Source organism: Sinohyriopsis cumingii, chromosome 8 (genome assembly GCF_028554795.1).
Source record: "Sinohyriopsis cumingii isolate HCF-2022 chromosome 8, ASM2855479v2, whole genome shotgun sequence".
NCBI lineage: Eukaryota > Metazoa > Mollusca > Bivalvia > Unionida > Unionidae > Sinohyriopsis > Sinohyriopsis cumingii.
In genome coordinates this window covers 12,948,319-12,973,298 of record NC_142968.1, presented here as the reverse complement: position 1 = coordinate 12,973,298, position 24,980 = coordinate 12,948,319, and the positions used below count along the sequence as shown (strand labels likewise).

General features: G+C 35.2%; 1 protein-coding gene and 1 pseudogene across 1 annotated transcript in view; both read left to right on the top strand.

Annotated features, from left to right (window-relative positions):
- LOC149792996 (centrosomal protein POC5-like) overlaps positions 1-5,885 on the top strand; it is a 38,672-nt gene extending 32,787 nt beyond the window's left edge. The window contains exons 11-12 of the mRNA XM_089966859.1: positions 559-720; positions 1,371-5,885. Coding sequence (XP_089822985.1) covers positions 559-720; positions 1,371-1,520 — 312 coding nt within the window. The 3' untranslated portion in view covers positions 1,521-5,885. The remainder of the gene's footprint in view (positions 1-558; positions 721-1,370) is intronic.
- A 17,517-nt stretch (positions 5,886-23,402) lies between these two features.
- Positions 23,403-24,436, top strand: LOC149792995 (proteasome subunit beta type-2 pseudogene; annotated as a pseudogene).
- Positions 24,437-24,980: the final 544 nt, after the last annotated feature.

Genomic DNA, 24,980 nt, shown 5'->3' with positions numbered 1-24,980 from the left:
AAGTAATTTACATCAAGTTTTGGGATATGGAAGTAATTTTGATCATGTTTTGGGATATGGAAATAAGTTACATCATGTTTTGGGATATTGAAGTAATTTACATCATGTTTTGGGATTTGGAAGTAATTTACATCATGGTTTGGGATATGGACATAATTTACATCATGTTTTGGGATATGGAAGTAATTTACATCATGTTTTGAGATAGGGAAGTAATTTACATCATGTTTTGGGATATGGAAGTAATTTACATCATGTCTTGGGATATGGAAGTAATTTACATCATGTTTTACATCATGTTTTGGGATATGGAAGTAATTTACATCATGTTTTGAGATAGGGAAGTAATTTACATCATGTTTTGGGATATGGAAGTAATTTACATCATGTTTTGGTATATGGAAGTAATTTATATTATTGTATGTTTGTTGATCTGGCTGTAGTTTACATCATATTTCATAATATGGCAGTAATTTCATCATGTGTTTTGCGATATGGCAGTAGCTTACAACATGTTTTGTGATAAGGCAACTGTTTACATCATCATTTCACTTTCAGTCCTCAAAGTCTTCTGGTCCAGGCTCAAGAAGCAAAGTGTTAACTGCCAAAGTTACAGCCAAAGTTGACCATGGGCGTACTGGTTCAGGGCTTGGGGCAAATCCAACACTAGCCCCACCCATGAGTTCTGTTATTGTTGAAAGACATAACCCAGTCATAAAGGTATGTCCTATTGATAATTGCAGATCACTCTTTCGATTATATTCAGGTAATTAAGCTTCAGTGATCAAAGATCTTTAATAGCTCAAGCTGCCATACTGGCAAGATTACCTCCTACTATACAAGATATAAGATATCAAGTCTGATATAGTGTCTCACATGACACATTCAGTGTCATATTTGTCGAGTCCGTCTTGGCAGAAGTTTGACCTAGCTGTCACTTTGGCATCAGTGTGCATGTCTGTACTTGCTTCCAGCCAACTGTCCTAAAGATTGAAGTTGATTTTAAAAGATTTCAGATTAAGCTAATATTAAAGTTTCTTTTTGCCTGCCTAAATGTAAAGGAATATCTTGTTTTGCATCATAAATATTATATGCCACATTGCAATACAACGCCAGTCAGTATTATCTAATGTCCTTGAGCATTGCTATTTCTTAACACATTCATGATGCAGAGTTGCAACTGAAATTTGTGATGTTCATTAAAATTAAAAAATTATAAAATTCTTCTAATTTTAAAATTAAAAAATTAAAAAATTCTTCTAATGGACATTAATGATAATCCTGTAAGTTCATTTTCAAGCTGTTTATGAACTTTTCAAGTCTAAATAATTTCCTTTACTTATGCATGTTGTTTGTACACTTTGTTCCAGCAAACAATTGGACATGCAACCGCTGAAAGGTACATCAAATCTACCTCTGCCCCTGAGAGTCAGGCTGGTATTGTGCATCGAAAGATTGCTGGACAGTCAGGTGCTATAAATATAGTGCCAAATGTACAAACAATCAAGATTGTAGAATGAAGTATCTCTCATTTATAATGCTGCTTGAATTGAAGCCATGTAGATCTGTAATGGTATTAACACCATGGCCAAGGTAGTGTTATCTTTACCAGGAAACACTCATCAAAGATGTCTGATGAACTTTCTCTTCCTTTCCATACAGGTGTTAACCCTGTCAGTTTAGGAAGCTGCTGCGTTTCATGGACTGGTTACTTTCTATAGGCTGCAGTGAGATGGCAGTCCTGACAGGTTAACTTATTAGGTAAACAACATAGATTGCTGATATGATATACATTTTGAATTTAGTGTTTCTTTTTAAAATTAACAATATTTCAGCCATATTTATAAATTGTTTGACATTATAACAAGCCATTGGTCGGCATGGGAGGTCTTATATTCATACTCCTTTGGGGATGAATAAACAGATAGGAAAATAAAAGAAACATTCCTAGAAATTCACATGGAAGTTTCATGAATCTTGTAAGTTATTGGTTATTATATATTTATCCATTGAAACCATTTTCTTTTCTTTTCATATGCAAATTTAGAAAAATGTAATTCAAGCAGTTAAGAAAGGACAGAGTTTGAATCGTTTCACAGTTGTACTATTTAATGTGAATCACTTTCAGTTTGTGGGTATCAAATTTCATGGCTTGTTAGAAAATGCGTATTGATTTGAAAGTACAAAAATGTCATAAAATATTAAGCAATGATGAATGTATCTCTGTAAAATATTATACTTTCATTCACATTTCTGATTCAGCAGGCTTAACGCCTGCTGTAGATTCAGCCAGTTATTAATTAGCATGCATGTACCAGCAAACAAGCTTAATTCCCTTAGTTTAATTAATTAATTAATGCCACTGACACAGTGGTTGAAAAGGTAGGAAACTTAAGGTAAAATTTCCTTCCAGTTTGGGACGGCCTGATCCTAACAACTTCTTTGCTTGCTGATTGGTGCCTGATACTATGTACATGACTCTCTATACCTTTGTATGATGTTTTCAAAATGCATGGTGGTGAAAGTCTGCTGTCTTTAAAGAAAAACTGCATCATACCGCATACATACCAACCATTATGTTTTTGGCATAATCATTACGCTTTTGGCATAATCATTACGTTTTTTTCCACAAAATTACGCATTATGCGACATATTCAGACTATGCGTTTTCTTTATATCCCCCTCCCAAATGAACTAATAATTTGTTTTCTCAATTTTTATTAACATCCCACCAATCACACAAACCATATTCTAGAAAAGATTGCTTCTACATAATTTCAACATAAGAGTACACTTGTCCGTAGACTTGCATGCACTTTCCTAACAGTTATATGTTCTACTTATAGCAGCTGCCCTATTCCCAAGAAACATGTTGGTTTCTACTTCCATTTTCATGGATAAATAAGGGATAACATTATTCAAGGATACATGTTCTTCAAATGAGGCACAATACATGGCATTTTATTTTATTCAACATCAGTATTTCTCCATTTCTCAGATGTTTTGAATTGCATTGGATTGCATCAAGTTTTAGTGAATAGTTATTGCAAATGGTGCTTTGGTTTAAAGAATGAACAGACTGTTAGTAAATTAGAATTTTTCAAAGTCATTGATTCAGAGCTTTCATGTGCATGAAACAGTTAAATTTTGCATGAGAATTACATTGTGGTTCATTAATTTCATTTTGTTTCTAATCATTTATATATGACTCCAAATATATTTCCCAGCACTGTAGATGGCTTTGGGTTTTTTTTAATAACTAAAAAAAGCCCCAGGTGATGTCTTACAACTGCATTCAGTGCACAGAGAGATGAAATTCAGCTGGTAGCTGGTTCATGTTTTGTTATGACTTCAAATTCCTAATCAAACTTACCCATGAAAATTGATACCCCAGCAGTGTTAAGTGATTCAGTGTATTTCATTAGGCTTCATATGCAACAATAGAAATGGAAATGATGTCTATAAAAAGTTATCAAATGGTAAAATGACATGTTTCATTGATGGACAACTGAGTTAGCTCATTATATTTCAACTGAAATGAAGATTTCATTGATATCCAGATGGAGTTAAAGATGATGTCAAATACCTACATGATAACACTGCTGTTTATGGGCTTAAATAATGAAGATGGATTTTCCAGTATGTGCAGTTTCTGTTATGACAGTACTTTCTCCATTAAATACACTTGATAATCTCATTACATTGGGACAACTTTCTCTGCTACATCTGAATCCATTCCTCCCAGAAAGGCAGAAATGTCTTTCTGGCTATATATTACATATAGGCAAAGAGAAACAACTCTTACAGCTTAACTCCCTTTCTACCCATTATGTAGTTTCTGTTATCTCTGAATATAACCAGTTTTTCTTTCTTGTTTAATACAGTAAACATGGACCTCCAGGAATCCTATTTATTCTTTGTATGAATTCAACCATACACTTTTTTTTATTTCATTTGTATAATGAGTGAGAATGTTGTATGGATAATACAACATCTTTGTTGCCAGAAAATCTATATTTTTGCTGTAATCATACTGTTTGCTGTTGTCAAGTGTTATTTCGATCTGTAATGTTCAGTTTCACTTCATCATCATATCCATATAGAACGCTGTATCCCAGGACTTAGAGTGCTGAGAAGGAGTACACTCCCTACGTTTGATATAGTGGATGAAATGGAAAAGCTGGAACATGCCAATCTGACAATGTGGCAGATGAAATTTAGATCATGGCAGCGAAAAAGCAAATCAACAGGATTTTGTCTGTGTTGGAATGCCATCCTCCACCTTCAAATCAATTCTACCTGCAAGGTCATTTCCTTGGTGGATTTAAATAATAATGAGAGCTTGTTATTCAACATGTTGCCACAAATTGTTAGAGGTTGGAAAAATTAATTGGCACCACTTGGAGGATTCATGATCCTGCTGAGTTAGTTGCCTGCAACTTTCTCACTCCACTGGTAAAAAGTCATCCACAGATATTTTATCAACTCCTTCCTAGTCTTGACAGTGATAAAACTCACAGACAGGTCTTTAATGCCATGAATGAGTTAGTGAAAAATGTTGAGTTGACTTTTTCCTTTCTTTTCATCTAGCTGAAAAGGCCACTAATGATCATTGCCATTTTTTCTCCACTTCAGATTGAGGAGGTAAGAAAGCAAGAGGCACAAGAATCCCCTTTTGTTTTCAGCTAATTACCTATCTCTTTCTAACTCTGTTGTCCATCAATGAAACATGTCATTTGGGAAAGAACACGAGGAGCGATGATTGTCACCAGAGAATTCACAGTGGCGATTGTCAGCAATGACAGGTTTTTTCTTTTTTCCTTCTCCTGCCCAAGCGAATTATAGGCGGTCATAAGCCCCTTTTTTTGTAGGCTAAAAGGAAGTAGAGAGAGGAACAGGCCTCCCAGACCTTCTGTCAGTAATCTGTACACTCTCTTCCTTACCCTGTGGCAACCCACCTGAGGTATCAGACTTCTGCCTTTTCACCATACCCTGTGGCAACCCACCTGAGGTATCAGACTTCTGCCTTTTCACCAGATTTGGACCAGTCATACTTGGAAAACAATGGGTTATCCTATCTGATCGCATTTCACACAAGTAAAAACAGGTTATATTCACATATAGTGGAAAATACCAAATGATTAGAAAGGGAGTTCTCATGTAAGAGTTGGGAGGTAACCTGTATGAATCACTTCCCTTTGTCTATATAATACTTAGAAAGACATGTTTGTCATCTTTAGGGTGGGCTGTATTTGGATGTAGCAGAGAAAGTTATCCTGATGTAATGTGATCAGGTAAGTATTATCAGAGATATAATTTCCTTTTTTAAAATGTTTTTTTTTTTTGGTTTTAAATTAATGGCCATTTTTAGTATTGGGGTTTCTTTCATTGTTAAGGATGTATGAACATCCACATGTTGTGTTAGAAGAATTATCACTGCTTTTATTTTTGGACAATTCTTTTGTGAGAGAAAGGAAGTATTAAGGGTTGAAACTTGTGATTAAGTAATTGAAACTCTAAATAATGTAGAGTTCTTGTAAATGGGCATAATTCTTCTGTTTATGTATACTGTCCTAAACAATATATGGAATGTAAGTTTTCTACTAGTCTGTATTTGTCCACAACAGAGATTCACATTTGAGGAAACTTGCTTTTTAAACCATTGAGGGCTTTTAGCATTTTTTACATTTCATTAAAATGGCATAACAAAAATGATTCATTACTTAACTTGTTTTTAGTTAATTTATTCTTTTTCTTATCTGTGATATATGTCTTTCTGTGCATGAATGTATATACTCATGTCATCAATGATGTTGTCTTGAACAATATACAGATATGTATGTAATACATTGAATTTTTATGTAATAAAGCCACTGTATATTCAGTATCTGTATTCTATAGAAACCTAAATATTTAAAGTGCTTATAGTGTTAAAAACAGTAGGAGGTTAGTCATGAGATGTAAGCTTATTACATTCAAATTATTCAAATTTATAAAAGTTAGAGGAAGAAGAAAATCTTTGGGGGTTTTTTTGGTCACTTATTAACATAACCATGGGCAGCATTTATGTTTTTTTGATTCTGAGGTATATTTAAAACTTTGCTAATTGAAAAAATGTCTAAACATGTTGCAGCATGCCCTATCATTGAAGCACATGGAACACCATTGCTAATTGTCCAGAACATATCTCAGTGTACCTTAACATATAAGCACGTGGAACACCATTGCTAATTATCCAGAACATATCTCAGTGTACCTTAACATATAAGCACGTGGAACACCATTGCTAATTATCCAGAACATATCTCAGTGTGCCTTAACATATAAGCACATGGAACACCATTGCTAATGGTCCAGAACATAATCTCAGTGTGCCTTAACATCAAAGTACATGTGGACACTATTGTTAATTGTCCAGACATATCTCAGTGTACATTGACATCAAAGTACATGTACACACCATTCATAATTGTTCCTTTTACTGTCATATGAGTGTAATTCTTCATTCAACGTTTTGTACTACAAATAAAGGGAAAACATTTTATTGTTGTTGGAATAGAAGAAAAAAATAGTCATGGAGCAGCAATTAAATTTTTTTATTGTATGTAAGATAAGAAGTTAGAAATATAATTTTATTTATGTCTTTTTATGTACTTTTCTATCTCATTGATTTTAGAAAAAGTTCATTAATATCTGTTTTACCTTATCTGGCTATAAGAACAAGTGAGTATTATGATGTGGCCCCAAGTATCCACATATCAAGAATGGCTTGAAGGTCTTTACATTTCTTTTAATAAACGATGCTAAAATAATGTCAAATATGGCTACCATTACTAAAAATAGAAACACAATCAAACAACTTTCTGTAAAAGAAAAAAGAACTGTTGAACAGAAGATGACTGTTTGTCCACAGCATTCTAGCATTCGGGAGAAAGAATCGGTTTGTTCCAAGCCAGGAAAGGCTCTTGACTTTTGCTGATGCTGTTCAAAGTTGGGGGTGGGGGGGGTTAGAGGGGACGCATTTTTAGCTGCCACTTGGTCACTAAGAAAATGTGTATTTCAGTCACAACATTACCGAAATGTGTTTTGTTCTTACCGGAAATTTTGGAGGTTGCAGAACTCTTCAATCAGTTGAGATACATTTGCTATATGGATCATTTGAGTGCTTGCCCTGAACAAATTTGTTTAGTCAATCCAAGTGCACATGTGTTTGGATTGGTCAAGTCAGTCTGCATCATATCTGTGTCATTTTTGTTTCCTTATGTAAACGTTATGTAGACCAGAGTAACATCAAAATGCATCACCTTGGCTGGGATGTGTGAGTGTACCAAGTGTAAGAGAAATAAATCATGAAGATTTTCTTCCCCAGTTCCCCTTTTGATATATAAAGAATGTATTGAAATAAATCTTTCCATATCACTCAGTTGTTCACACTGGGAACACAGTGTTAAGCTTTATGAACAATAGTAATCTTTGCCTACTTTTCAATGAATTTTACTCTCATGCTTAATATTATAAAGGTTTGTGTAAAGTGTAAACCAAAATTATTTTTATACATTTGTTCTTGTTTTGTAGAAATGTTGCCTTCCTAATTATCAAGAGTAGTTGAAGTTGTGTTTCTTGTATAAAAATAACTTTATTTAAAAAGAAGCTCTTAACAGGAAACTAGTTTATCTGTTTATTCATTTAGCAGTATATAAATATAGGCTGCATTAAATTTATTTGTTGATGTTGCTGGAATAAATGTGCTCAATAATTAATAGTTTCACAGCAAATTAAGCAGAGCTCTGTTTTAAAGGAATCTTTCAGCATATTTACCAAGCTGAGACGACAGCAAACTAGTATGTCGAATACTGTAAAAATGTATATTCCCATTACAATGCAAAAAGCATGAGAATGTCATGTAAAAAATGGGTTCATTAGAAGTAAAGTAATTGAAAGTCATTTAGCATTTCTGCTGCACAAGTGGCTCCAAGCATAGCTTGGCAAATGAATCTCATCCTGATTTGAATTTAAATAATTCAAAGCACAAAATTTGTGTATAGGTCATTGTTATTATGTATTGTCAACTATCAAAACATATAGCCAGTTTTTGTTTAAATTAAGGAAGGAGCACATATTCGGCACTATGAAAATGGAGTACCTGTCTGCTCGTTTAGTCAGCTTTTCGAGAATACACGTATGTTGTCGATCCAGATACTTACAGGACCCACGCTATGTGCTGATTCTGGACAGAGAATCACCTTATGGGTTGTCTGTTCACCCTAAACAAGCCCAAAAAGCAAAGTTCACTTTGCCTTGTATTGATTTCGTCATAACCAACATATGCAGTTAAGCAGAGTAAGGGTAACATTTTTCCTCTTAAATGAAAGGAGTTACATGCCATTTTGTATGACTTTCAATACTCGTACTTGTTTCTAGTGGTTATGTAATAAAACTAGGGCCTGTGCTGTTTGTTGAACGTTTCTGTTTTAGATTTGTTAGATTTTAGAGATTATTTGTTGATTATGGGGATTATGTGTTTGGACGATATAATATTTCTCAACACGAGTAATTAGCCAATTTCAAGGAACAGACATCATAATATACAGCGTTCACGAGACTGTATGACACCGTTGAATAGTTTCGTTAAATGGCACCAAACCACACACCCCGATTTTTTCCTGGGAATTCTCTTGTTATTTTTAGATATGTGTTCTGTAATTTGAGGCAGGAATAATTCTTTGCATTACGTGTTTGGGTGTATTTTGTACTACATGGCGTGAAGTACTAATATTCGGCTTGGAAGAGCATACTGAGGGATCATACGAATACGCCATAAGAAAAAACTTGCAAGTGTGAAAGTAGAGTTTCGTGATGTGTGGTCGTTAGGTGATTAGGGAACATGCTTGTACTGTAAGAACTCTTCAGTTGACAGCAACTGTTGTCGTGAGATCCCTGGAAATAATGGAGAACAATGGACTTAAAGCCTTGCTCACACAGATGTTTGATTCGGTATGACACCATTTGCATGTAACAATACATTGTGTTTTGGTGCATAATCATATGTCTAATTAATATGTTATGGGAGAGTCTCAAAATAGATACGGCTTTTGATTTTGAAAATGCACGTTTATAAACCAAAATGTTTTTTTATTCCGTTCTGTAAGGGTCATAAATGATCCTGGAAAAATTCAATTTTACTCAGTGAAAAACCTGAAAAAGGCTTGGAAATTTTTTGTTTTAAAAAGCATGGCAACCATGAAAGGCCATTCAAATAATTTATTTTGATTTATCGTCAGATATGACCAACGTTAGAGTAAATAGAAAACCTATAAACAACTTTTTCTGAAACAAAATCTTAAAAAGAATTTGACCAAATTTTGAATGGAGGTATTCTGGTAATCAGACGTTTTATTTTGATAAATTTGTTACGAATCTACATTCAAATATGGATGCCTTTACCAAAAATATAAAAACTTTACTTTCAGCTAACTTCTTTTTTTTTTAAAAAACTGGTTTGCATACGTTGACCAAATTTGACTGAATGCGCACAAGCTTAATTTTATTTATTTATTTATTTATATATACAAAATTATGCTAATCTGTCATCAGACATTGCTGAAAAAAAAAACGCATCACAGAATTGTACCAAATTTGACAGAAAGTAGTTTAGCACTGGATGCCTTTATTAGCTAATTGTTGTAAAACAAAATTGATTGATATACAAATACATTATCACCTTGTAAATTAAGAAGACCGAATACATGCAAGCGGTATTCTCACGTGGGTGTTCCTTAGTCTGACTTCTGGTTGGTTGACGTTTTAATGGCACTCTTAGTACATTGTTGGCTATATCGTGCCGAGGAAATGCGACCAAATGCCTTTCGTTACCAGATCCCAAGGCAGCCAACCCAACCTGGTTTGGGCAGGTATCGAACTCGTGACCCATGAGTTACGATTCATACTCATTGACAACGGAGCTACCACCGCACATCAGGTATCACAAACATGCTCGGATTTAGTTATGCATTTATCTACAAATTATTTATCTTATATTGTCGAACATTTTTTTATATTGTCAATATAATGTCAATATACTGTCAATATAATGTCAGTATATTGTCAATATGATGTGAACTCAGTTTCGATTTATGTCAGATATGTGAGCCATCTTATTGTCCTATATACGCATTCGTAACTGAGAAAATCAGCAGGTAAAGCTACCTCCTGTAACGCAAGGGAAAATGTATTTATATATGAGGGAAGTTGTATATATATATATATATATATATATATATATATATATATATATATATATATATATATATATATATTAAAGTCAAAATTGTATGTGTCACAAACATAATGTAACAAACTGAAAGAGAAAAACAAAGCAGTTCTTGATAAAACATGTCAGTTAAAAGAAAATTGTCAATTTTTTATTCACTCATCATATCCTAAGTAGAGTTATATTGTGTGCCTGTTTCTTTCCCTCAGTCCCTCTGGCACTTGGACCAAACATAATAATACAGTCAACTTTCATGACAACGTTGTTATGATGGTTTGGTTTGTTTTCGTTTGGTTTAGTAACAAGTATGTTATTTCGTGCCGAGCTAACAGCTGCCTCGCTTGGCGCTCAGCATTAAGAGGTTAGTGTTAAGACTAGTCGGCTTGGTGTCAGGATAATGTGACTGGGTGGGACATCATGCTACATGTCTGGGGCATGATGCCCCAGTGCTAAACACCACTATAAACTGTCACACTGCAGACATCGTAGATATATGACTGAAAAATTGTTAAAGCTACGTTAAAAATCTAAATCACACACACATTTCGTGCCGAGACAATTGTAGTGAAGTGCATTGCCTAAGGACACACTGGTAACCGACCAGAGGTTATCAGATAGTAGGATTCGAACCTGCACCATTTACCTTGCCAGTTCAGCATGCTAACCACTTGCACACCGTACACCGTAAACACTAATAAATTGGACTGATACAACGGAACAGTCAGGTTCAGACACTGACATTGATTGTTCGTAAGAAAAGTACAAATTGCTTGTAGAAACTGACATTTACAAGAACACTGCTCCAAGGCGTCAACTCGGTGGGCAGGATCTTAACCCATATTAAAAAATTTAAGATGCCATCATCTATTTGGAATTTAGAGCTATCTTTGATTTTCCGATGCGGCTGAGCGCGCACATGTCGGACGTTTTTTAAAATGTAGGTATGGAAAGCTATTAGTCTTTCTAAGTAAACTGTAGAACATGTCTAGTACAACAAGCACATCATCATCTCTTTATCTCTATCTCTCTCCGCTCCCGTGTCCTAAGTGGATGGAGCGTCCGCCTCCGATGCGGGAGGTAGCAGGTTTGAACCCCGGCCGAGTCATACCAAAGATTTGTAAAAAAAAATGTTGTTGTTATAGGGTTTAACGCCATTTTTCAGCACAAGATAGGCTATACATGGCGGCCAGTATTATTGGTAGAGGAAGAACCCGGGAAAACCCCGGAAAGAACCACCGACCCACGAGAAGCTACCTGCAAACTTTCTGACATATCCACATTTGCCGAGCCCGAGACTCGAACCCACGCAGACAGAGGTGAGATGGCAGTGATCCGTGACGGAGAGCGCTTTAGACCACTCGGGGCCCCTAAAAAAAATGTACTAGCAGCTGTGGCGCTCAGCATTAAGAGGTTATTGTTAGGACTAGTGGGCCTGGTATCAGGATAATTTGACTGGGTGGAACATCATGTTACATGTTTACGGCATGATGCCCTAGTGCTAGACATCATTATAAACTGTCACACTGCAGACGTCGTAGCGATATGACTGAAAACTTGTTAAAGCTACGTTAAAAATCCTACACACACACACACATATTTGTTTATATCCATGCAAAAAAAAACTCTTGCCGAGAAAAAAGGATCATGAATCATTGCGACAAATTTGTTTTAACTATGAAACTGCTTGCATCAACTTCTGTCATTGCAACGAGACTATTAATAATAATAATATAGGTTACACAGATCTGATAACACATGGGTTCTGTCATAACATATGCATGTTAAATTTCAAGTCTGATCCTGCGAATTTATAATAGATTCATACAAATTAAGACTTTTCCTTTTCTGGATATAACCAAATTTGTAGTTTTGATGAAACAGAGTAGAAAAATTTGACTGATCCTTATAATCACTGTTTCATTGCAAATATAGAAGACACTGATAAAGTTTGTTGGAGCTTTGTATTAAAAAAAACGGTAATTTCAGCTTTGGTAATTGGAAAAACTAGCTTTCATGCATTGTAAACCGTACATGCATTCAAACAAAATGACGTGGACATTTTCTGAGCTGAAAATATTTAGTCAAATGATTTTCATAAAAGTTAGGTATATCATATACGTGTCAAATGATTTTAATAAAGTTACGTACATCGTACACGTGTCAAATGATTTTCATAAAGTGAGGTACATCATATACGTGTCTAATGATCTTCATAAAGTTAGCCATACCTTGCATGTGAAGAAGGTCACATTGACCTAGTTACGACGTGCGGTAAACTTTTATCAGCGTTGCTAAAAGGTGCTGAGCTGCTTTTATTCTGCGATGATCCTTCCTGTGAAATTCTCACATTATTTCAAAGGAAGCCGGTGCCTCTTCCCGTGAAATATTTTCATAAAATTTTCCAAAAGAATACCCATTGCACAGACCTGATTTAACAAAATTATAAAGGATACTTACATATGCACACTTATTATAAGACGATAATGTTCATTTAAATAAAACTCCGCACGCTATACCATTTGTAAATGTGTTTGTCTTACCCCATAGGAAGCCATGACGTTAACATACTGCAATCCAATGTAACACGCCGTAAGACCAGTCTGCATTCTTACATAACACACCCTAAGACCTCTGAAATTTGTCGAAGGATCAGTCTGCAATCTTCCTTAAGACCAGTTTGCAATCTGACGTAGCCTATCCTAAGACCTCTGCAGTCCAATGTAACCTGCCGTAAGACCAGTCTGCAATCTTATATAACCTATCCTAAGACCTCTGCAATTATGTGTAACATAAGATCAGTCTGAAATCTTCCGTAAGACCAGTCTGCAATCTTACGTAGACTATCCTAAGACATCTACATTCCAATGTAACATGCCGTTAAGACCAGTCTACATTCTTACATAACCTATCCTAAGACCTCTGAAATTCTGTGTAACATGTCGTAAGATCAGTCTGCAGTCTTACGTAGCCTATTCCAAGACCTCTGCAGTCCAATGTAACATGCTGTAAGACCAGTATGCAATCTTACATAACATATCCTAAGACCTCTGCAAATCTGTGTAACATGTCGTAAGATCAGTCTGCTGTAATCCAATGTAACATGCCTTAAGACCAGTCTGCAATCTTACGTAGCCTATCCTAAGACCTTTGCAGTCCAATGTAACATGCCGTAAGACCAGTCTGCAATCTTACATAACCTAGCCTAAAACCTCTGCAATTCTGTGTAACATGTCGTAAGATCAGTCTGCAATCTTACCAAGCCTATCCTAAGACCTCTGCAATTCTATGTAAAATGTCGTAAGATCAGTCTCCAATCCTGTGTAAGGGGGCTCTCTACAGATATTATGAACTTCTGAGAGTGTGTCATTTTGGATTTTTTTGGGCATCATGCTACAGACATGTACCAGACAGTACCAGTTTCTGAAAGTGCAATGAATGAATTATCAAATCTATAAAATGTCCAAAAAATGTGATCTTCACGTTTTGAACGATTTGCCTATCAAGTCCAGGAAGTGGAAATGAACAAAGAGAGCAGGCAGTTTTTTCGTTTTTTATTATTTTTTTTAAGATGCACATCTGAAGTAAGGCCAAGCTATTTACTTTAAAACCCATATTACACACATCAATTATACATCAAATTAAAGGCAATTAAAAGTTCTTTGAACAATACTCAAGATATACAAAGTCTTTTTTTTTTAATATCCAGTGTAACCAGTGAGGAAAACCGGAGAAATTCTTTTCTTTAAAAAGTTAACATTGAAAAATGCGAAACCGTATACCGCCACCTCATCTGTCCTTATACCAGTCTGCAATCCTATGTAACCTGTCGTTTAAAGATCAGTCTGCTATGCTATATAACTTGTAGTTATAACAGTCTGAAACCTTACGTAAATTCTATGAAGGTTTTTGTTTCTTTCCATCATTTTATATTCATTCGATACTTTGTTTATATTCATTTTATACTGTAAGTCAATATAGCATTGTGTATGTGTGCGTGTGTGTGAATTGATACGACCAGAGGTGTGATTAAATGACAGAAAATAGTAGTATGATATTGGGCGTTTAAGATAACGCTTACCTATAACGACTTACCTCTCCAGAATCCCTTCTAACTCCGCCATAACTTTTTCCCGCTAGGAATTATTTACACAAGTTTTTCCGCATGGAAGATTCTCTTCTCAAGCCCGCTTCTAAGCCATTCACAAGGTGGCGAGTCGTGGTCGTATAAACGCCACTTATGTTACTACTCACCGACACAGATAACCCCAAAACACACAACTGATTCACTATTAGAGAATTGCAGTGGATTATTTATATAATGCAATTTGAAGCATACAGCATTACGAAAGAATTTGCGTCTGTATTAGTAACAGTAAGCAAACGGGATCAAGCTATTGAGAACAAACAATATCAATAACCTTTCGGAATATCGCTCACAACATCGAGGAATGAAAGCACAGTGAGCAACAGAGAGAGGAGTTACCTGCAGGGAGAGTGCTGGGTGTGACTGGACTGAAAGAGTGGAATTCTACAAAAAATTCCAAAGTGAGTTAGCGCCGATTCTTGAATGTTTATATAACAATATACTTTAAAAAAATGATACAATGTCTAAATCCATGAGGAAAGGGTTAATTACAATTTTATACAAAGGGAAGGGTGACAAGGAAGAACTTAAAAATTGGAGGCCCATCTCCCTCCTAAATACAGACTATAAAATATTAAGTAGAATTTTAGCAAATAGAGTTAAAAAAGGAATGAATGAATGAAATAATAAATATAAATCAAACTTGTCGGGGGAAAGGTAGAAACATTCAAAGTAATATTTTAAATATAAGAACTATAATTGACTTTATAAATGAAACAGGTACGAAAAGTGTTATGGTACTTTTTGACCAAGAGAAAGCTTTCGACAGCTTGGAACATAACTACACACACAAAGTATTAGAAAAATTTGGTTCTGGAACAAACTTCCTAAACTGGACCAAAATCCTGTATAACAAAATAACTGCAATTGTACAGGTCAATGGAGCTGTAACGGAAAAATTTGACATAGAAAGATCAGTGAGGCAAGGTTGCCCACAGTCAATGCTATTATATGTAATAGCAATAGAAATTCTAAGTATTAAAATCAGAACCAACAAAGGAATAGAAGGTATCAAAATTCCAAATTTAAAAGAAGAGTTTAAAATGCTCCAACATGCTGATGATTGTACAAACTTTATTAAAGAATCCAATTCCTTTAAACACTTGGAAAAGGAATACGAATCTTTCGGAAAAGCGTCGGGGTCAAAAATCAATCATAACAAAACTGAGATACTAAAAATAGGGAACTGGAGGGGAAACCATCCGGGTTTACCACCACACTTAATTAAAGACAGGGTTAAAGCCCTAGGAAATGTTTTTGGAAAAAATGCAGAAAAGGAAAACTGCAAAAATGTAAAATTTAAAATAAATGAAAATATCAAAATCTGGGCACTTACGCCATTATGCATAATGGAGCGACCACAAATTGCAAAAACGTATTTATATTCTAATATGAATTATCTTTTAAATTCTGTAGATGTAGGGAACAATGAACTTGACAATATTGATAATGACATTATAAAATATATTTGGAATTTTAAAACACATTATGTTAAAAAATCCACACTATATAGGGCCATGAATAGGGGAGAGCTGGCCCTACCAAGCCCAATTTTAATTAAATGTTCGAATATGTTAAATAGATTTTAAAAGCTAAATAACCAATTAAAAAATCCCTGGGAAGCGTTATATATTTATTGGTTTGGTTTTACCATTAGGAATAGAAGTGATATACATGTATACAAAAATAATAAGTTAGTCAAAAAACTGGAAGTACCAAGGAAATTTAGGAATATAAAAGAACTTTTATGTAAATATAGGGATGTTGATGAACTATGGGGAATTGAAACGAAGAAAACTTGTAATTGGATAAGGGAAAATTTAACCCTAAGAATAAAAAATAAAGTAGAAGAAGAAAATATCTCCGTTAATTGGGATAGAGTTTGGAGGCCAACATCGGCTCACCCAAGATTCAAAGTATAATATTCAAATACTTACATAACGCATGGCTAACTGGAGAAGTCGCACTACGAAGAAGAATGATTAGAACAATTGTTAAATGCCCCATGTGCAAAAAAGCAAATTTTACGAAATATCATGCTATAGCACAGTGCGAAGAAAGGAAAAATGAAAGAATTCAATTGATAATGGAAATCTATAAGAAGGAGAAATACAGAAGAAATCAAATCCTATATTTAGACGGCAACTTCGATACAAATTTAATAAGGAAGATTACGGATTATATAACTAAAACAATGATGGCATGTGGCCAAGTCATAACAATTAAAAAATAATAAATTATAATAGCTAAATTAAGGTTCATTTAAAGATTTTTTTTGGGGGGGGGGTGAGGAGAAGGGGGGCGGGAGGGGGCGCTTCGGAGGGCACCCCTTATGGATGTCACCTTGAAACGGACCGGAGATCACGATCTCGCTCCCTGACTCTAAGGCTGTCTGGGCCGTGAGGTAACAGGAATCTCTAGATGTGTTTTAAGATTATAATAAATGTAACAATTCTAAAAATAAATATAAAATTAATTTAAACATAGACACTGTGTGTACCTTAAAAACTATCTTTTTAGATTAGGGAAAGTTTTAAATACTCTAAATAAATATAAACAGGGAGGGACAGGGATCCTTAATGGGGAAAGTACAAGATAAGGACGCCATGAGGCTATGTCACATGGCGCCCCGCGAAGTGAACAGGCCTATGAAAGAGTTTTGGAAAACTACTCCAGGTAGGAAAACTTACATGCATAACATAAAAACAAAGACTCTCTTGTAATTTTCTCTTCTATTTCTTTCCTTCGGCTGTACAGCTCCCGTACTGTACAGGTAATCCCCTTTGTGTGGGAAACTTAAACCTCTTGGAACTTTGGCAATAATCTAATAAATAATTAGAGGCGGCCTAACTCGAGTTGAGAGAAATACGAATGAATAAAGAAAGAATGTGTGGACCCCGACTCCAGCACAGCCGACCTCAATCAATAAATCAATTATGCGAAGAACGACACAGATTATCACTCACATGAAACAACAGGGAATTTTTTTTTCTTTCTTCAATCAAGCCAGTATTACACCGTTACTTCGCCGAAATTCAAAATTCAAATGAATTAATATAAAAGTAAAGTTTTGATCCAATTATCATCTGGATCGCAAGACAACTGGGGACGATTTGACAATAACTGGCTATCCCTACACGAAAACTATATATATATATATATATATATATATATATATATATATATATATATATATATATATATATATATATATATATATATATATATATATAGCACACATACAACATAGCATATACTCATAAAAGCACACACGAGATATAGGCGACCTTTAGCCAAGGTCTACTTGGAATCTAGGGAAGGGATTTCGAGTTAGGTGATAGAAACCCACTCGGAAAAACAACCCTATAGATAACACTAGGGATTTTTAAAAAAATACCCCGTCTAAAATTTAATCTAAATAAATTTTTGATCTAAATTATATCTTAAAATAAAACAAACAACATATCTGTGGGGGTAACACTTACACATAAAACACCTTTTATTTTATTTTTGGATGGGGGGGGGGCATCTGTCTGGTGCCCTTCCCCCCAAAAAAGAAAGAGTGGAAAATACTAAGTGCAAAAGGCCTCATCCATCGTACATACACTAGACATCGCACATCAATGTACCATTTCATTATCCATTGCACACTGCCACATTATTATTTACCTACTTACCAAATCTGGGTACACATTGCTTCATTTCACTATAAGTTTTTCTTCTAACAACTCTATTTAGGAAAGCTATGATAGAGACTACAAAAAATTCCAAACAAAATAGTACATACTTTAAGACCCATATAGTGGTAGAGAAAAAAAATTAGGCGTCAAATTTTAGTCGCGAACAGAAAGGAAGGAGCTCAAACAATCAATATAATTGCTCTTCAAAGAGATCAACAATGGAGAGGTAAAGATATTTTGAATGGCTTAGAAGCAAAAGGCCAAAGTATATCGAGAATTCAGGGTCTCCAAAACCCAAGGCAAGGTCGGTTCTCAAGGAAAACAAAGAATTCCTTGATCCATGGTCCTAATGGACAAGGTTGTACAATTTAAATCAGCACATACCATGCGTTGGCAATTAAAGATACACAGTAATACACATACATGGTTTCTCACTAGAAATACCTGCTAAAGCCATGATAAACAAAATAACAAAATATAACAAAAATTCTTATAGCTATTTATGACCACCCTGAGATAATCAAAAGGGATACAATTATTCCTAATTCCAAAGGGGTGGGTGGTGGTGGCTAGGCTCCCGATTTCGTTTTATTATTTTGGTTTCAAGGTATGGATGTGGTACACAGGTTGTATCAATCACCTGCCCTGCTTCAAGCGTTGTCTAACAGGGCATACCTTGGACGAGTGTAAAACTAAAAGACCATCTAACAAATACAAAAATCGAAGCCACTCCAAACAGATCCGACATATTTAAAAATAAATATGAAGAAGAGGGGATATTGAAGGATCAACGGAGGAGTAGGATCTAAAAATAATTGCACCAATCATGGAAACTACACAATTAGATAAAGGTTTAAAAAACCTAAATCCAAAATTAAAAAAGATACCTATATTTATGTTAAATGCGAGTAAAATAGATTAGATAAATTGGTTGAAAATGAAATGAATATGATGTATTATATTTCAGTGACTTAAAAATGATATATTATTAAAAAGATCCAGATTTAATTGTTTAAATAATTAACAGTAAGTCAAGGAAATTTCACGAGCATCGAGCTATAAGATAAAAAAGGAAAACAGATTCAAATCGCTTGATCCTCTGCCCATTTTGATAACATACAATAACAATAACAAAAGGGAATGCGTTACTAACATAATCTTATTTCTGATAAGTACAGAGCAAACATACACAAAGGACAGGGAACTATGACCCATACAATGTTCGGAGTTATGGCATTGCAGAGTTTTGCTATAGGGCGATATATCTAAGTATGTAAGAGTTCAGACCAAAAGACAGCAAAGTTAATCACACACCGCCACAACATGAAAATGGAGGAACGGACACATAGGATACAAAACTGTCGCATAATAGGCACATTCAAGAAAACGTCGCACAAAGATAACTTTTTTGCTCTCAGAACAAGCTTTCATTCCTCAGTGCTCCTTTTAAGTTGTTCTTGTTCTTTTTCAAAAGAAACACAACACGCATACACTCAGACTTTACACCCTACTTGTCACCTAATACGCACTTTTGGAAAGAAAGAACAAAAGACTATAAAAACAGAACCTTATTTTCATCTCAAGTTACGTATATTTAATTTGTATCGTTAGTTGGCTTTTCTCATAGATTACATGTTATGTTTATCGATTTTATAATTGACCTTTGTCCAAAATCATGTTAATGGTGTACCTGACCAGTGACATTTATTTTGTAAACAACATTACACATTGCTTATAGTTCTCTACGAGTATGGATCTTATATTCAGAACATTATCAGTGGAAGTAAACATGTTTACTTTTATTTGAATGTAATATATTAGTTTCTCACTTTGGAAATTCCTAAACTTGTTGACAACTTTGAATCTTTAGGAGAGGAGACTGGCCTACATCCTGACTCTGTTATTGTTTGTTTTTTTTTTTTAAAAAAACTTATTATATAATGTTGTTTACTTGAAAAGTTACTCATTCATGCCTGAAGTAGAATCAGTCTTTAATTTGGTTGAGTGATTTATTTATTCAGATTATTATTTAGTCGAATTACAAAAGTGCTCAATAATATTCTTGGACTAAAACATTAATGTAGAATTATTGTGAATGCAGACAACAACATATTGGATCATATTATTGTGATACATCAAAAGACTGTTAACAGATCGACACATTCCGGGCCATTGGCACACTTTCACGCTTCGAGACAACATATACAATGACACATTCGATACTGGAATTTATTTGTAATACCACTGGAATTCAATTGCAACTTCATACATTTGGGCTTTTGATAGAACTATTAAAACTACTTGGGATTTGATTCACACTACTGTAAGTTCTTTTTAAATTTTCACTTTGTATTCTACGGAAATAAATTATCTAAATTAAATTAAATAAACAATAAATTAAATTGATTTTTAAAAAAATTGACACATTATCAATACGTGTGGATAAATGATCCTTCTCGAATGGTTTGCCGGCACAGCAAACACCATGGAAGAAAGTTTCCATGTCGATGCTGCCTATATGTATTCAGCACGCAACAGTTGCTTGACGACCATGACTTATTGCTGCGTAATCAGCGAGAAACCACAGTATACGATCATACTGGAACCTGGTAAGAATATTCCGAAATTTACCGCCGTGGAACGGAAGATTATACTTCAATATGTTATGTTCACTTACTTTTAAACCTTTAAATATCCTGACAGTCTGTTGTTAAATCGTCCGCAATGGCATGTACAAAGCAAACGGAATAGCAGCTTGGAATTCCCTCCCGGCCTGTGTTTTCGTCCATGGAAACGTGTAGCCAGTAAAAGGACTAACAACTCAACATTGGAGTATCTAGAACGGAAAACTATAGCTTGAAACAGAACACTGAAATTACAAAACTACAACGAAATCTAACAAGGTGAACTTAGCACGTGAAGCACGAGAAAAAATGGCCGCAGCAAGGAACAAACTGAAGAACCTAGCAAAATTTTTCCAAATCCGGAGAATTGAAACTAGCGAGGGAAACTTCATTGAATGTGCTCACAAAGATGGAACATATGAGCTATACATGTCCCATATACCAAGAGACAGAATACCTGGAACAGCAGCGGTGATGGTTGCATTGAAAGTACAGAACCCAGATTATACTAAAAACGTGTACTCAATTAACCCTAATGGATATAAAGGATATATAATCAGACCTAGAGGGAACAAACCAATTCTACCTTATGGAGAGATAGAAATAGGGAAAGAGAAAGCTACAGTAAGGAAACCAACACCCATATTAAGGAAAGTAAAGAAACAAACTGGAGAATTATACCTGTCAGACATTCATCTAGAAATCCCACTGGAAGCTGTAGTAGAACTATTTGAGAAAAAATTCAACATCAAAGTGATTTGGCGACTATCCCCCAAACAACAATCTACAATGGGATGCAAATACTAGAAATTGAGAAAAACAAATTGAAATACATAAAGAGAACATTCTTTATAATGCAGGACATACACCCTTCAAATGTCCAACGAACCAGGCAACAGAACCCCAGGTCATGCGACAACAACAACAACAACAACAAAGTTAGGAAAACCAGAAACAGGGAAAGAAACACCCACAACACACAGGAATCTAAACCAAACACAACAAGAAGTGAGACGACGACAACAACAACAACAAATAAGACAAAATCAACCACAACAGCAGCAGAAAAGTCAACAAAATCGAAAACTCATATAATAATACAGTCAGATTTAACGGCAAAACCAAACCCTTACCAACAACAAAAATATGAGAGACATCAACAACAACCACAGGGAAAACAGCAGGAAATACAGAAACAGGGAGATAAAAGCCCAAAACTACCGCCATGAACTCAGAATCAACAAGAAAAAACTAGTCTAGAGACTAAAAAACCAGAACAACAAGAAGAGGAAACTTCCATAACAGTACAATCACAAATGACAGGAAACAAAAGTATAGAAACAAAATTAGCAGGAGACAGAGATAGAGAGAGAAGGAAGAAAAAAAGAAGGAAACAAAGAGAAGAAGCACTGATGATGGAAATCTATTATATGCAAGATGACGAATGTCTAGGAGAGCAAACTGATGAATGGAAAAGTGACAACAACAAAAAATTAAAAAATAAAATTTATAAAAAAATACTATAAAAAAGACAAAAAACCCACATAAAAAATTAATAAAAAAAAAAACTAAAAAACTATATCGTAATAAAAAAGACTATACGGAAAACCATAGCAGACACACACTATAACAATAGGGCAGGATGGTCTCTCCAAATGATCTGGAAAGATCAAAGGAGAGCTCCCCTCCAAACAAAGAAATTAAATATCCTGTATACCTCTTAGTTCAATCAAACACAACGCAAATTGATGAACGCTACCTGTGAAGATTTTGCTAAGCTGTGGTCAGATGTGACGGACAAATTCAGACGTCAGTCTTAGCCCGCAGACATGATTATAACTAATGATAACATTTGTGAGTTTTCCGCGACGAGTCATTTCTGTATCTGCCAAGGAACTTTAAACTCCACCAGTGAAAGAGTTCGCCATCACTGCCACATCATTGGCACGTATAGGGCAGCCGCAGACACCACATGCTTCCAGCATTAGCGAATTTACCTAAGAAAAAGAAGAATTTCAGTTGTGCTTCATAACCTATGATCCAACTGGGCCAGCTGAGCTACATGTGAGCATATTTGCAGCTACAGCTCCAAGTGTATGCACACCTGCTGTTTTACCGCTTGCCCATCGCCACATACATGAAGGCATGTGATGGGAAGAGGGGAATAATGTCACGATTTGCATATGAGTTGGACTGAAGCGAGGGAATGTTGCGCAAGGTGACTCTCACTCTCTCATCAAGACATGTCCGAACCCAGTGTCACGACAATGTCGAGACGTCTGCAGACGAGTCCTGATGCAGCAGAAGGCCATCAGTTCCTACTGCATCTGATCTGGTCCACATAGCTCTTGCCACCCGCATTCACATTTGGGCAATAAGCATAGCTGCCCAGCCGTCCGATCCATCCAAAAGAACTCCACAGAAGGACCCAGGTGTAGCTGTCCACAGTTACAATTTGTAGCTTCTACTATTACTTACAATTGCAGGTGGTACTATTAATTATGTCTGTCACAGGCGCCGTTACTTACGCCAGCAAGGAGCATGTATTAAATGAATGAACCTAGATTCTTATTGCTATAATTATAATAATTATACTATTATATGTATCTAGAAAGGGGGAGTGGATATCAGTTATTGAATCAGCTCAATAAGGTAAGAGTTTTGCAAAGTCACTATCGCTGCATTAGAAAGTCACCGCTTTCCACAATATAGTACAAAAAATGGAGTGTCTTATAGGGTTGCAAGGCAAATACTTTGTGATGGTTGCGTCTGACACAACATCAACAAGAAGCATCGTTTCATTGAAACAAGACTATGACAAGATGTTTAAACTCGGTAATAACTTGTTGATGTTGGTAACAGGAGAAGCTGGAGACACTGTCCAATTTGCAGAATTCATTGCCAAAAATGTCCAACTGTACAAAATGAGATACGGTTATGATTTGTCTCCACATGCTGTTGCCAACTTTACCAGAAAAAACTTGGCAGACTACCTCAGAAGTAGTACACCATATGCTGTGAACTTGTTGATCGCAGGTTATGACAAGACTGAGGGACCGGCTCTGTACTACATGGACTATCTGGCCTCACTAAACAAGATTCCCTTTGCTGCTCATGGATATGGATCCTTCTTCACACTTAGCATCATGGATAGACATTATACAGAGAATATTACCAGAGAGGAGGTAGTAGAGCTACTGAAGAAGTGCATTAATGAGATCAAGAAGAGGTTTATAGTCAATATGCCCACTTTCAAAGTACGAGTAGTGGATAAGGATGGAACACATGATCTACCAGCCATAGTGGCTGAGAGTACATAAAGATTGATACAGAAGACATAGATTTAAAACTGAAACAAGTTTCACCATAGACTGGATATTGGAATAAATTTCTGTACATTGACAGCAGAAATGGAGTGCAAAATAAATAGGTGAAAAGATGCCAATCTCCTGTAAAGAAAAGAAGCTCTTGCTGGATTTTCTTATCAAGCTTTTTGATTGAAACTGCAGAATGTTTAAAAACTCTGGTAGAATTAACTTACATGTAAGAGAACATTACATCAGAAGGTAAGATCATGGTTCCCCTAATTGGTTCATGATACCAAAATGGGGACTGATCAAAAAAATATTTTTTAGTGTTAATATTTGCTTCATGCTAATGTCATGAAAATCAGGGTTAGACAGTATCATAAAATGATTTCAGTTCTATATCAATGTAAAAAGTTCCAATTCTTTGTAAAAATTGTCAATTTCATGGAATGTCATGAACAACTACTTTCTTTTTAAAAATTTGTAATGATCGGGAGTTGCTGGTTTCCCTCTGACAAAGAAGCAAAATCTAGAATATAGTTGAATTATTGTGACATAAGAGTAATGGATAAAACTGTCTTTTGATGCATGAATTCCAGAAGAGTATTTTTAAAGTGCTATATGGTTTCTTTCTCCATAAAAAGTTTAAGCACAAAAAAAAATCAATAAGGTAATGTCATGCCATTGTAGATGGCGGACAATAATTAAGAAACTGTCGGTTACAGCATATCTTATACTTTGCATAGTTGTCATCCTTCCCATTGTCTTAGATCTGAAATCCCGTGTCATAGTGGCACCAATTTCTTTTTTATCACACTATTCGTTTTTATAATCAGCGATGGGCTAACTAACTACCAATATATTAATATTCAAACTTTAAGATGTGCAAATATATTACACACGCACACACACACACACACACACACACATGAAATCAGAGAATTGGAGTCCGGT